A 14694-nucleotide genomic window follows, 5' to 3' on the forward strand; every position below is an offset into this window, starting at 1 on the left:
TTAAACTTTAAAAAAAAGAACTTAGCATCTAAATGACTTAAATGGAAACTTTCAAATAGTTCAGTTATCAATTCGTAACTTATTAAAATTGAATGACCAAAACTAAACTTAATAACAATTTAGTAAATTTAGATGTAGTTTACCCATGACTATTATTAAGTTTATGTTTTAGTCACTCAACTTTAATAAGTTTATGTGTAAATATCCTGAGCTAGAATTTTTAGAATCAAGATTAAAATGAACAAGGTATAAATATTGAGGGTTGAAAATCCTACTATACTAATTTTAACAGTTGTCACTTCATGTTTCAATCAATTATTAGATAATTGTTTTATAAATTTTCGCACTGACTAAAAATAATAATTAGATTTACGCAATATTAATTTATAATTCAATCAATTGAATTAATTAAAAAAATCGATTAAATTCATTAAATTCGTATTTCAATCTATCAATTCGATATTGGTTCTGAATTGTTTCTCAAATAAGTTTCCATGGTCACAAAAATACAACTAAATTTAGAAAATATCACAAAAATCCTCCACGGTTATTTAGTACCTTCTTCAAGAGAGCTTCACGACCAGGAAATCGATTGAAACTCTCCACCATCTGATCTTTTCCAGACCCTTGATTCCTCTCCAACCTAACATTACCACCGGCGCAGTCACCACCAGAACCACCCCAACTCTTCTTATTCCGTATATTCTCTCTTTCTTTCTTCAGCCTCATCCTTTCCCTCCTCTCCATCCTTTTATCCCCTAAAACCCCATCTTCACATCTCACTTTCTTCCCTTCTTTACCTTCCCTAATTCCTCCATTGTCGTTTCCCCCATTGTTACCCCCAATTCTCGGTAACCTTCCGCCATTACTAGTCCCAAGAAGCTCGAACTTAACTTTACTCCAACCATCTTTATCTTCGTTATCCCAACCAAATCTTTCACTAATTTCCAACAACAACGACACCGAACTCTCATCGTTAGTCGTAATCCCTTTCGCATTGTTTCCACTCAAAACATTCTCAGCAAATTCCCACTCGATTCTATCCTTATAAACTGGGTCTTCGAGCACTTGATCAGCTAACTTCGCCCACCGTTCATAATTGCCGGCACGGAGGTTCTTCGAAACCCATCGGAGATAATTGGAAGGGAGAGTTCCGAGCATCTTACCTTTGTGTTTGCCGAAATCGATGATTATATCCGTTGCCGAAATTGTTTTCGCCGTTGGAATTGGAAACGAAGCTGGTGATGAGATTTTTTTGGGTTTGAATGAAGAGGAAACTTTAAAACTAAGAGATATTGGGGTTGAAGATGGAGGATTGAAAAGTAGGAAAACCATTTTTGGATTGAGATTTTAAAAGAATTGAAGCAATTGCGGTAAAGATTCAAGTGTTTGATGAACGTATAGATTTATCGTAAGGCGAGAATAGCAGATCCGTACCCGGCCCAGTAAGCTCCATTCATTTGGATCGGAAATTCACCAAGGCCCTAACTAGCAAATTCTTCCAATATTACTATACAAATCTAAAATTAAATTAAATACTATTATTTATTGGATATTTAATTATGTAAAAAAACCTAAATTCAGAATACCCTTAAACTAAGAGTTAAATGACATTTTGTTCCATCCACTTTAAAATTTTGGTAAATTAATCATTGTACATTAGATCAAAAAGCTAATTAATCCTATTGATAAAAGTCTCGTCCATTTCTAGTGTTAAAATTTTATCCGTGTACGTTAACATGAAATACACCTGGCACGCTACGTGTTCTGTCAGTTAAGCTAGTTTTTAATAGTATAAAGGAGTAATTTTTTTAACAAAATGATTGATTTGTTATTTGATCTAATATACAATAATTAATTTACCCATTTTTTAGTAAAGGAAGCAAAATATAACCTGGTTTTTAGTATAGGGACCTATATGATACTTTTACCAACAAATTTCAACTGTGGATAGGATATATGAACACGCAAAAATTCAAATCTGGAAATGTTAAAATGATTTTTTAATGTTTTAAAATCAAACAAAAAAATAGTTTTAAATGAGAATTACTTGTAATTACTTTAATTCTATAATTAATTGTTATAGTTGATTTGGGAAATAATGTTTTTATTATATTGTTTTATATATTAATTTGTGTATGTCGTAATAAATTATTCAAAAAAAAAGAAGGTGGTATTGTTAGTTAAAACTTCATGTAATGTGGAAGAGGTTATGAGTTTGATTCTTTCTTGGAATGTGATTTATTCTACACTCCCCTTCTGAATGCAAAATACGAAGAGTTCTTCGGATCACAGTGATCCCTGAATCTTCCAAAACCAAATCAGACAAGATTTTGGCAACTTCAAGATTATGTCATAATAATGACTCGTTTATAGCCCTTACTAAGTAAAATGAGGATCCCATCAAGAATAGCCTAAACTTCGACTTCGAACGGAGAGCACACACCAAGGAACCGGCTAAAACCCACTATCCAATTTCCATCACGATCTCGAGCCACGCCTCCTGTTGCAGCATAACCAGAATCTCTGGCCACAGCTCCATCAGTGGATAAAAATACCCAATTGTCATCTGAATTGACCATCAAGGAATAGCTCTGCATGCTCTTAAAGTGATCTCCAACATAAAAGGTGTAGTGTCGACCCCAACAACTGGAGACTTTCACCACTTCCGATGCTGTCCAAGAAATATGTTGAAAGATGAACAGATTTCTATTCTTCCATAGACGCCAAGCGACTAATCCAAATAGGCATGACCACATGAGACCATAATCCTGCAATCTTTCATGAAAACAAAGGTTAAGAGTAAGCCAATCCTGAAAAGAAACAGAGAAAAACCTTTGTTGTAGCTGATCTGGAATCACAAGCCACCACACATCTTGCGCGGAAGGACAATCTCTGAGAACATGCACCAAATCTTCAATATCATGGCCACAAATAGGACAGGAGCTACAATGACCGATTCTCCTTCTAACTCGTTCCGAATTAGTAAGAACTTTTTGTTGGAAAGCAAGCCAAAGAAAAACTCTTACTCTCTGAGGGCCTGGATATTTCCAAACAATCTTCCAGTTATCCTCTTGGGGATTCCAAGAATTCTCTTTCAGGTGCCAATAGGCACTACGAACCGAAAAGACACCAGATGCAGACTGGGCCCAAATAATCTTATCCGAACCAGAGTTAGGGTGAGGAGGAGGGATGCTAATGATTCTATTTATTATATCTTCAGGCACCCAGGCACGAAACAGGTCCAGATTCCAGCAACCATCAGAATTGACCATCTCCCTAACACAACAATCCAAATCAAGGTTAGCAGAATGAGGAATTTTTGAAATTAAAGGGCCCATACCTAGAATCCAAGGATCTTTCCAACATCGAGCACTAGCTCCATCTCAAATGGACCAAGCAATATTCTCTCTCGAAGTGGCCAAATCTTGGAAAATTGCCCTCCATAAATGAGAACATTGGCTTCTATTGATAGAATCAGGGAATTGATCTTTCCATCCGTATTTAGCACGAAGAACACGAACCCAAAGTGCATTACTTTTAGAAGCAAGATTAAAACCAATCTTCATAAGAAAAGATGAGTTTTGATCTTCTAGATGTCTGAATCCAAGGCCTCCTCGAGACCTCGGCTGGCAAATAGAATTCCAACCCACCAAAGACATTTTGGGTTGCCTCTCAGTACTACCCCAGATAAACTGTCTAACCAATCTTTCAATATCAGCACTAACACCTTTCGGAATCATCAAGGACTGCATGAAGTAATTAGGAATAGAAAGCAAAACTGATTGGGCCAAAGTGATTCTTCCTGCAATGGATAACTTCTTAGCATCCCAACTCTGCAATTTCTTCCTAACTTTATCCACAATAAAGCTCAGGGTACTTTTGGTAATCCTTTCATGTAAAAGAGGAACACCTAAATAAGTACCAAGATTACGGACTTCCTGAAAACCAAAAAGTTGGTTAATTTGATTACGAACATTAACTTCTGTATCTTTGGAAAAGAATATGTTACTTTTCCTAACACTGATTTGGTCGCCTGAGATTTCACAAAATTGAGTTAGAATGCTATCTAGCAGACGAGCTTGGTCAAGCTTAGCTTTACAGAAGATCACTAAATCATCCGCGAAGAACAAATGAGAAACTGAATGACCTGTACGAGAAAGATGAATCGGATCCCATTTTCCAGAGTCGATTTCAGTCCGAATAAAATGTCCTAACCATTCCATGCAAAGCACAAAAAGGTAAGGCGATAAAGGACAACCCTGACGAATTCCTCTCTTAGGCTTGAATTTTTTAGTAGGCGTCCCATTCCATAGAATTTGCATAGAAGAGGAAGAAATAGCGGACATGATAACTCTCCTTAAGGAGACAGGGATTCCAGCAGCAACCAAAGAAGCATTTATAAAGTCCCAACTAATTCTGTCATAAGCTTTCTCCAAATCTAACTTAATAGCCATCCACTTCCTTCATTTCCTATTACAGCGCATAGAATGTATGATTTCTTGAGCTAAAATAATATTATCAGAAATGTTACGCCCAGCTATGAACCCAGCTTGTTCCTGGGATATTAGCTTAGGAAAGATCAGCTTAAACCGGTTCGCTATTATTTTCATAACCAACTTGTAGAGAACAAAACAAAGACTAATGGGTCTAAAGTGGCTAAAGTCTTTAGGGTTCTCTTTTTTAGGAATCAGCACAATCAGCGTATTGTTCAATTCAGGTTCAATCAGACGACCATCAAAAATGTCTTTAACCCACTGACAAACATCATTCCCAAGAATATCCCATTGACTTTGAAAAAAGTGAGCATGGAAACCATCACTTCCAGGAGCTTTCAAAGGAGCCATGTCAAATAGTGCCCTTTTAATCTCCTCATTAGTGATAGGAGCCTCCAGGAGAGAAATCTTTGATGGATTAAAGCTAGGAAAACCAACATTTGGAATATTCCTCAAGGTAGAAGAATCCTCTCCAAAAAGTCCTTCAAAGAAAACCACCGCCTTAGCCTGCAGGGTGTCTTAATCAGTGCGCCACTCCCCATTATCAATGCGTAAGGTTGTGATGCGATTAAAATTCCTTCTCCTCAATGTGCGACTATGAAAAAACTTTGTATTTCGGTCCCCCAATCGAAGCCAATCACAGCGAGCCTTTTGTCTCCAAAGTAAATCTTCATGATCAAGCACATTTTCCAGCTCATCCCGAATTTCCAATTCTTTTCCTGCTAAATACGTAGAGGAAGAATGCTCCAAAGTTTTTTGGATATTGTTAAGAGATCTCATAAGATTTCTCTTACGAGTACCCAAAAATCCATATATATTCCTGTTCCAATCTTTATCAAAAAAAGTGAAATTATTCAAAGATTCAAACATATTACCTGCGAAGTTCCACTTTTCTTTAACAAGGTTAGGGAAATCACTATGCTTTGTCCATCCCGCTAAGAACCTAAAAGGTCTGCCTTGAGAAAAGCTAAGGTCGGGCATTGTAGATAACAGGAGGGGCCTATGATCGGACTTAATACGAGTAAGATGGTGAACAGAGTATTGAGGGAAAACGGACACCCAAGCATCATTAGCTAAGGCCCGATCAAGTCTGACGAAAGTATCGCCTCTTTGCCAAGTAAAAGCATGTCCATTAAACCCCAAATCCTGCAACTCACAAGAGTCAACAAAATTACCAAAAAAATCACAGCGCTTACCAATAGAAACCAGACTTTTTTATCCGAGGGAGATAAAATAGTATTAAAATCCCTCATGATTAACCAAGGAAAAGAAATATTAGAATTAGCGGATTTTAAGTCTTCCCACAGAAGCTTTCGTTTAGACCTATCAGGACTGCCATAAACGAAAGAAATAAAAAAGAAATTATTAGGAATAAGATTATTAACACGTAAAAAAATAAATTGCGGATGATTTCGAATAATATGAATTTGGATAGAATCCTTCCATCCAATCCATATGCCACCTGAAAAACCAACAGCTTCAACCCGATGTGAATGGTTAAATCCTAATTTTTCAATAATAATATTAGCCTTTGTACCACTCACTCTCGGTTCCACCAAACAAACAATATCGTAATCTAATTTGAACTACCAATATGGATATAAACAAACAATAAATTTGAACTACTTCGGAAGTAGTGGATTAAGGTTCGAGTATTAAAACCTGTTATATCGTAATCTAATTTGTGATACTTCATTAGTTGTATTGTTAATTAAACAATAATTAATTATAAATTAATTTTTTTAAAGATTGTAACTAGTTGAAGCTTAATTCTTTTTATTTCAGTTTTATACATAAATTATAATTAAATTGTTATACCTATAGCTCATGAATCCACCTCATACCTTACAATTCTCTCAGGTTGCCTTGCGAGCTAAAAACATTTGCGAGCATATGTGGGGACTACGCTCTTGATAGGAACAAAATATTTATTCGTTGTCCTAATATCACAACCCATGCTTATAAAGAAAAGACATTAATAGGGCGAAGCTAGAAAGTTTTTTTTAGGAGGATCAAAATTAAATTTTAATTTTTACGATAGTAAAAATGAAATTTCACCATTTTAATAGCTTATATCTTTATATTTTTTAAAGAATTAAATCAAATTTTATCATTTTAAGGGGCCAAAGTGTAATTTGCCTTTACTAACTTAAAATTTTTAATAATTTAAATATCTTGAATGAAAAACTTTTTATTTTATAGGAGCTAGAGCCCTTGCTAGTCCTCTTAACTAAACCCCTATACATTAGTAGATTGATTAAGCTCCAAACAATACAAAACTAATAAGAGAACATCAGATGACATCTCGTCAAGTACTTTCTAAGATCTTTCAAGGTTTCGAGGTCAAGGAAAGGGAGTTTCTTTTTTATTTCACTCTACACTAACATCCTTAAATATCATTCTCCCTCTTCTTGTGCTCTTACTCAGGAATTCAAATTCACTAGTTTTTATGACTCTCCACCTATAGTATAAACTATCGCAATCCTAATCTCGTATCAATATATCATAAATAAATTAATTTATGAAATTAATATCAAAATATAAAAATATATAACAAAATTAATATTGTGTTGAATTTTGAAGGGATGACATGACAAATTAGATTTAGTTTAGCAATTCATAATTACCGGATAACATATATTATGTAGGTTATAAAAAATATGTAATCAAATAATATATACTATATTGCGTGATATAAAATATATGATAAGATAAATAAAAGCTTTGACACGGATCCTGTCATTGTATCATCTTCTATTTCTTTTCGTCACCCTTGACAAAAGCTTTGACACGTCACAACAAATTATTTGAATTTTTTAAAATTGTTTGAAAAATTAAAGTAAAAATTGAATTTCTTTTTCTTATTTTTCAAAATAGATATTAAAATACATAGAATTTTATATTTGTATATTTTTAAAATGCTATATTTTATATTAAATTCCCAGAAAAACAAAAACAAAAGATGCCATGTGGAATGACTTAATCGGTTAGTGTCACATCTTTACCAAGATTTCAGGGAATTTTTAAAAGATAATAAGGTCATACTGGCAATTTCAATAAATTACAGGGACTATTCACGAAGTTATCCCCAATAAATAAATCTCATTATCACGTTCGGCTTCTCCTCATGTCTCTCTCTATTTATCGCCTTTCTTCTCTCTGAGTAGTTTCTTTGCTTCACTGAATTGTTCTCTCGATTCAAACACTAGGGTTTGATCGATAATTTTATTTATATTTTCCTTTACTTCAATTGCAATTATTCAGATATTCAAAATCCAAGCTATTTTCTTTCATTTAATCTGAAATTGATTGGATTTTCCTTTTAATTTTGTTTACTTTAATCTAAGAAAGAAGGGGAAAAAATGCCGGCAGTTTACGGATCCAGATTGACAACTTTCGAGGATTCAGAAAAAGAGAGCGAATACGGTTATGTTCGTAAGGTGAACCCTCTTTCATTATATCATTCTTCTTATATTTTCTAACCTCAATTCGATTTTTTTAAACTTTGGATTGAGATTAGCTGGATGTGTTTCGTATCTTTTTATTGGATGATCCTTGTTTCTTACTGTAGATTTAGTTGATTTCAGGCTTTTTTTTTGTGTTTTATAATTTATTGATCTGTTTTTTGGCTGGAGTGAACTGATTGAGTGTTTAAATTTTTTTAAAGAAATCTTGATCTGTTTTTTCTTTTGTTGTTATAAATTATAGTGATTTGAAATGTTTGATATATTTTATGGGAATTTTATTTCGTTTTGAAAATGCTTGATCAGTGACTTCTCGATTGATCTTTATGTTAATTTACTTGATTATTCATAGGCTTAATTTTGTGTTCTTATTTATATCCATATTGGTAGTTAGCCTAATGATTTCTATCAGGCTTTGCTTTTATTTTTCCCTTTATTATTTTTTTGTCGTTATTTCATGCTCTCAATGCTTTGTAGTCTATTATTTTTTGTAATACTGAAAATTGGCTACTTTTTGGGGTTTCAATGACTGTTTAATTATTGCCAAACTATTGTTGATTTTGTTAGGCTTGTGATAGTTTATGCTGTAATATATTTCGGTTGAATTGCTTCCACTGCCCATTTCAGCTGAAATCATGCATTTGATTCAGATGCTAAGCCTGGTTCAAGATCAAATTTCTGTCAAAATTTATCACTGTGGGTTCGATTGAAGAAACTTGTTATTGTGAATTCCATCAGTATAGATAATGAGAAGGCTACTTTCTTTTTTATTTCTATTTGTCATGTGGTTATACAAGTAATATTGTATTTGAAGGAAGTGCTAGATATTAATATTTTGACTTTCTTTTTAAGTTCATCTATCAACTTGAAGTGCTTTTTTCTGAGTGAACACAACCTACTGAATTAGCTAGGATTAATGCATTCTCTTCTTACTTCCTTTTTCTTGTTTCTCCACTTCAACTATCACACAGGTGTCTGGACCAGTCGTCGTTGCTGATGGAATGGCTGGTGCTGCCATGTATGAATTAGTCCGTGTTGGACATGATAATCTAATTGGTGAAATTATTCGGTTGGAAGGAGACTCTGCTACAATCCAAGGTGTTTTGTTAATACTAACATTACTACATTAGCCCTTTCAGTTAAAGCTTTCCTTTTGTTTATGTTCTTTGCTTTTTTGGAAACAAAGTTTGTGAAAAGAGACTAATTACCTGTGGCTACAGTGAGGGTCCTTAGCGGAAATGAGTTCTGAAACTTTAACTATGTTCTTGTTTCAGTTTATGAAGAAACAGCTGGCCTGATGGTTAATGATCCAGTTCTGCGGACACACAAGGTCCATTATTGTTTCTTCATTTTAAGTTTTAAAGCTGCACTAGTTGCACTTCAGTTTCTTGATGGTGAGTTGATTATATTTTTGAGCTTATATCATATGTTATTTGTGCAGCCCCTGTCTGTTGAGTTGGGACCAGGAATATTGGGAAACATTTTTGATGGCATTCAGGTTCAATCATACTTTGCATGCAGTTTAAATTCCTCCACCTCTGTAGCTCTTTCTAGTCTATTTTGTTGTGAAAATCACCTTATCATTTACCTGCTGTGTTGTTAAGTAGTATTATTATGAGTCCATGTTAATTGATATCTGCTCATCTTTTTTTGGTTGTTAAATCAACATAGAGGCCTTTGAAAACTATTGCCAAAAGATCGGGTGATGTGTATATCCCTAGAGGAGTTTCTGTCCCAGCTCTTGACAAAGATGCTCTTTGGGACTTTCAGCCTAAAAAAATCGGTATGTAGCTATTAAGATGCAACTTAATTAGATGTTGGCTACTGAGACTGGTGTTCAATTTAATTCTTACTTCCTGCAGGTGAGGGAGACCTTCTAACTGGTGGAGACTTGTATGCTGTAAGTTTGATGCCTCATGCTCTCATTTATAATACTAGTTCCTTAAGCAAGCAGAAGCAATAGGCAGTACCTTACATATACTAACAGGGTGAGGGTTTTGAAGAAAACGATTGGAAGGGAGGGAGAGTACATAATTGCAATTTGCTTTCATTTTATTCTACAGAAGTCAGCACACAGACAAGCTTTGTTTGAGGGCTAGGGAGCCAAAACCTTGAATAATTTAAAATAGTAATAAAACCTATATATTTCAACGCATTGCATCTCTTAAGGCAAAAACGTACAGCCAGTTCCTATGGAGAAATAGGATGGTACTTGGATCACTTCCTTTTCCTTTTTGAAAATTAATACTTTAACTTCAATGCAGACCGTCTTTGAAAACAGTTTGATGCAACATCATGTTGCCCTGCCTCCTGATGCAATGGGAAAGATAACTTACATTGCTCCTCCTGGTCAATATTCTTTGAAGGTTTGGCTGTTTAACTCTTTTATCATGACATCTATATGCTTTAATGTGGGACAAACTTTCTTTTTGCTATGACTGACCCTTTTACTTCATTGTAGGATACCGTGCTGGAACTTGAGTTTCAAGGTGTCAAAAAGCAATTCACCATGCTTCAGGTTTTGATTATTTTTCATTTTTTTAGTCTTGCTTTTTCCGTGCTTATATGTGACACTAGGTGGGTTAGGTTCGTTTGAGTTTGTTCAGTACTTTTTATTCAAATTGTTGAGTGGGGATGGGTCACATATCAATGTTGGTCATCCCTTGTACTAAAATTGGGACTTGGCCAAGATGATTTTTGTTAATTGGCTTTGGACCATTGTCTTTTATTAGTTAATTTACGTTTGGTATTCGGTCAATATTTTTCCATCTGTAATACCCTTTTTTGTTAATAATTGCAATTTTTTTTTATTTGAACTATGCTACACCTGTTTGCAGACATGGCCTGTACGTACACCTAGACCTGTTGCGACAAAACTTGCTGCAGATACCCCTCTGCTTACTGGCCAGGTAGCCTTGTGGGTTGTTTTAATTAACTCTTCTTTCAAAGGAAAATGGTATTGACTTTGTTTGTGGTCAGCGTGTTCTTGATGCTCTATTCCCCTCGGTTCTTGGTGGAACTTGTGCTATTCCTGGTGCTTTTGGCTGTGGCAAAACTGTGATTAGTCAAGCTCTTTCTAAGGTTAAGTTTTTATACAGTTCTATTGAACTTAAAACTTTTTTTGATAACTCAATTATAGATATTCATTATGTTTATTTTTCTGACCATGTGCAGTACTCGAATTCTGATGCTGTTGTCTATGTTGGTTGTGGGGAGCGTGGAAATGAAATGGCTGAGGTGTTCTTTTATCTTTTATTTTGGAAATTTATCCTTCTTGAAATTTTAATTCTCTGATTCTATGTTTATTTATTTCAGGTTCTTATGGATTTCCCTCAATTGACAATGACATTGCCTGATGGTCGTGAAGAATCTGTCATGAAGCGCACAACACTTGTGGCTAACACTTCTAACATGCCTGTGGCAGCTCGTGAAGCCTCGATTTACACGGGTAAAACTTTGAATTGCTACCCATAAATTAGACAGTGTACTGTTGCATGAAGTGTAACCTCTGGGAGTAAGAGTGTCCAATTGTTTTTTTTTTGTTAATTTCTTTGATTATATGACAAATTTGGGGATCTGTTTGTGTTTACCTTTGTTGCCTCCTTTTGTATTCTGAAATGGACATGGGCTGCCAGTAACATTCCTTCTTTTAATGGATATGCAGGGATCACTATAGCTGAATACTTCAGAGATATGGGCTACAATGTTAGTATGATGGCAGACTCAACATCTCGATGGGCCGAAGCATTGCGTGAAATTTCTGGACGGCTGGTAAAATTCTTTGCCAAAACTTTTTTAGTGAAACAACCTGTCTTCCCTTTGTCTTATCATTTTCCAATGCTTCATATAGTTTAGGCTTATCGACATGGTGCATGGAGAATGCTTCAGTTCAGTCTCCGTTCATAACAGTTCATGTGGCTAATGATAAATTAATGATGTCTCTGTGTAATTGGGGGTAGAACTGCTATTTCTTTTCTTTTTTTTTTCCCAGTTGTCTTGGTCCTCCAGCTTAATAATACTGACAAAAATATGATTTGATGGAAAAGTGGCTTTGTTTTGTTCATTAATGAAAATGAATGAAATTTTTATTTGTTTTTAATTCTGGCATACTTCCAGTATTCACTCTATTGTCTTCACAGCTTTCTTTCTATTAAGCTCATATTGGCATCTGATTTAATTTCTCTTGCAGGCAGAAATGCCTGCTGATAGTGGATATCCTGCTTATCTGGCTGCTAGATTAGCCTCATTTTATGAACGTGCTGGTAAAGTTAAATGCCTTGGTGGGCCAGAACGTACAGGTAGTGTGACAATTGTTGGTGCTGTTTCTCCTCCTGGAGGAGATTTCTCTGACCCTGTGACATCTGCGACCCTCAGTATTGTCCAGGTATAAATCAAGATTTTATGCATTCCCTCGTTTATGTTAGTACTGTGTATGACTGTTATATTTATATATGGAAAAATGATCTCCATATTCCTTGCTGGTTTGGATTTTAGGTTTTCTGGGGTCTTGACAAGAAACTTGCTCAGAGGAAGCATTTCCCTTCTGTCAACTGGCTTATTTCATACTCAAAGTACTCAGGGGTATGTTCATAATCTGACCCCTCTTAGTTTGTAATTATCACATGATATGATTTGCCATTCTTTCCTTGAGCTGGCCTTTTCCTAAGTGGTACAACTTTTCCATATTGATTGATTGTTTCTTGTGTTCTCAGGCACTGGAATCTTTCTATGAGAAATTTGATCCCGACTTTATTAGCATTAGGACTAAGGCCCGAGAAGTGCTTCAGAGGGAAGATGATTTGAATGAAATTGTCCAGGTAAGTTTTCTTATCATGCTTTGTTTGTTGATGAATTAGAATCTAGCTATTTATTACTGTTTAATGACATAAGAACTTCTGAGCAGAATTTTATAGGTCAATTTTGACCAAGCATTGAATCTATTAGACACACATAATGTTGCTTTCATCCTCTTGTCCCTTCATTTGCTTTCGTTTACATGTTCTGGTTGTAATGTCATTGTTTATGTTAGATCTGTCTAAAGGCTGGGATACTTGTTTGACCTGGTAGGCCTACTGGGCAAATTCAGGCTTGTCCAACCCACATTTCTACTTAATAATAATAATAAATAAATTAAATTTAGGATATTATTATAAAATATTTTTTATCTGAATAGTGAAATGGGCCAGCCCAGGCTTGGTTGTGGAACTTGGAAAACAATCAGCCTGCTGCCTGGCCCTTGGACACCTTTAGTTATGTAATCTGCTAGTGCAAACTATTAGGACTTTTTTTCTCCTCTTACTCCAGCACTCACTGGATTGTTACAGCTTGTAGGAAAGGATGCTCTAGCTGAAACGGATAAGATCACACTAGAAACTGCTAAACTTTTAAGGGAAGATTATCTTGCTCAGAATGCTTTTACTCCGTAAGCTCCTGCCTTCACTATTCGACACCAGAAAATTATCATTGTAGCTATTGTTGTTTCAATGTCTGTCTTGATATGGTAATCCATTTATGTGTGTTTCTTGGTTTTGCTGTGACAGATATGACAAGTTCTGTCCGTTCTACAAGTCTGTTTGGATGATGCGCAATATTGTTCATTTCAATGCTTTGGCCAACCAGGTAGTGCTCTCTGTCGCTGCATCAACTGCTTATCAGTACGACCATGTTTTCCAATAATTTCTAATATGCCCAGTTTTTAGAAAAAGCATCTAGGCTGCCTCTGTAGACTGTAATATATACTTAGAAATTGCAGAACAGAAATTAGTATTTTAAATTCTAAAATGTCTATGCAGCTGAAGATGCGAAATTTATGTTAAGAAAGTAGAACAGCATGTTGTAGAATTATATATAATAATTAAAGTTGTTAATCAAGTGCAGGCAGTGGAGAAAGCTGCGGGGATGGACGGTCAGAAGATAACATACAGTCTTATCAAGCATCGTCTAGGAGATCTCTTTTATCGTTTAGTGTAAGTTGGAGCATTTTTCTTTCTAGGATGCTGTGGTTTTGGCCCAAAAGAAGGGATGCTAATGGTGCATAATTTGTCTATTACACAGGTCACAAAAATTTGAAGACCCAGCGGAAGGAGAAGAAGCCCTGGTGGCAAAATTCAAAAAGCTTAACGAGGATCTTACGGCTGGTTTCCGTGCATTGGAGGATGAAACTAGGTGAACAAAAGGTTAAGATTAGACTTTCTCCCTACCTATCCTAGTCCAGGTTTCTCTCTCTTGTGTCTTGCTATATGCATGTCGTGCTGGCGTTGTAGCTTTTTGTTGGCATGAACTCTAGAGTGGTATTAGCTGCGAATTTGTTATTTATTACTTTCTGGCCTTCCCCTTTTTGACAGCATGAAACTGGATCCTTATTTTTATTATATATATATATATGTGCGTGTATGCAAATAAGATGTGTATTTTCCCTTTCAAGTTTTGGGTGGGAAAAAAATGATATTTTCAACATAATAAGCTTTGTATTTATGTATGCGTTTTTTTTAAAAATAGTGTTTTATTTCATTTTCCCCAAGTTGCATACCCAGGGAATCTATATATGCAAGTTCTTCATTTTCTCCTCTCCGGATTTCGAAAATTGAATTTGGATCATATCTGCCCCACATGCACAATATCCCTTTTTCGCAACTTATATGCATATATATCTTTTAATAAAGGTTTTTGAAATCTTACATTTCTTAATAATAACTAAAATTTTGAAACAAAGCTAAGGGTCGGAGAGTCTAAAA

The 14694-nt window shown here is 35.1% G+C and overlaps 2 protein-coding genes across 2 annotated transcripts; one reads left to right on the forward strand and one right to left on the reverse strand.

The window, feature by feature from the left end:
- Positions 1 to 399: 399 nt before the first annotated feature.
- LOC105778550 (uncharacterized) lies at positions 400 to 1387 on the reverse strand. Its single transcript, XM_012602272.2, has one exon. The coding sequence runs from the start codon at positions 1333 to 1335 to the stop codon at positions 529 to 531; it is 807 nt and encodes a 268-aa protein (XP_012457726.1). The 5' UTR covers positions 1336 to 1387; the 3' UTR covers positions 400 to 528.
- Positions 1388 to 7630: 6243 nt separating this feature from the next.
- On the forward strand, positions 7631 to 14455 carry LOC105776966 (V-type proton ATPase catalytic subunit A). Its single transcript, XM_012599955.2, has 20 exons — positions 7631 to 7936; positions 8932 to 9058; positions 9235 to 9290; positions 9402 to 9458; positions 9632 to 9743; positions 9823 to 9860; positions 10225 to 10326; positions 10422 to 10478; positions 10798 to 10869; positions 10940 to 11041; positions 11135 to 11197; positions 11276 to 11408; positions 11625 to 11731; positions 12150 to 12344; positions 12455 to 12541; positions 12673 to 12777; positions 13285 to 13382; positions 13501 to 13579; positions 13838 to 13926; positions 14015 to 14455. Exons 1-20 carry the CDS (start codon positions 7859 to 7861, stop codon positions 14127 to 14129), a joined length of 1872 nt encoding a protein of 623 aa, XP_012455409.1. The 5' UTR covers positions 7631 to 7858; the 3' UTR covers positions 14130 to 14455.
- The last annotated feature ends 239 nt before the right edge of the window (positions 14456 to 14694 follow it).

The sequence above is a fragment of the Gossypium raimondii genome, chromosome 10 (genome assembly GCF_025698545.1).
Source record: "Gossypium raimondii isolate GPD5lz chromosome 10, ASM2569854v1, whole genome shotgun sequence".
Taxonomy (NCBI): Eukaryota; Viridiplantae; Streptophyta; class Magnoliopsida; order Malvales; family Malvaceae; genus Gossypium; species Gossypium raimondii.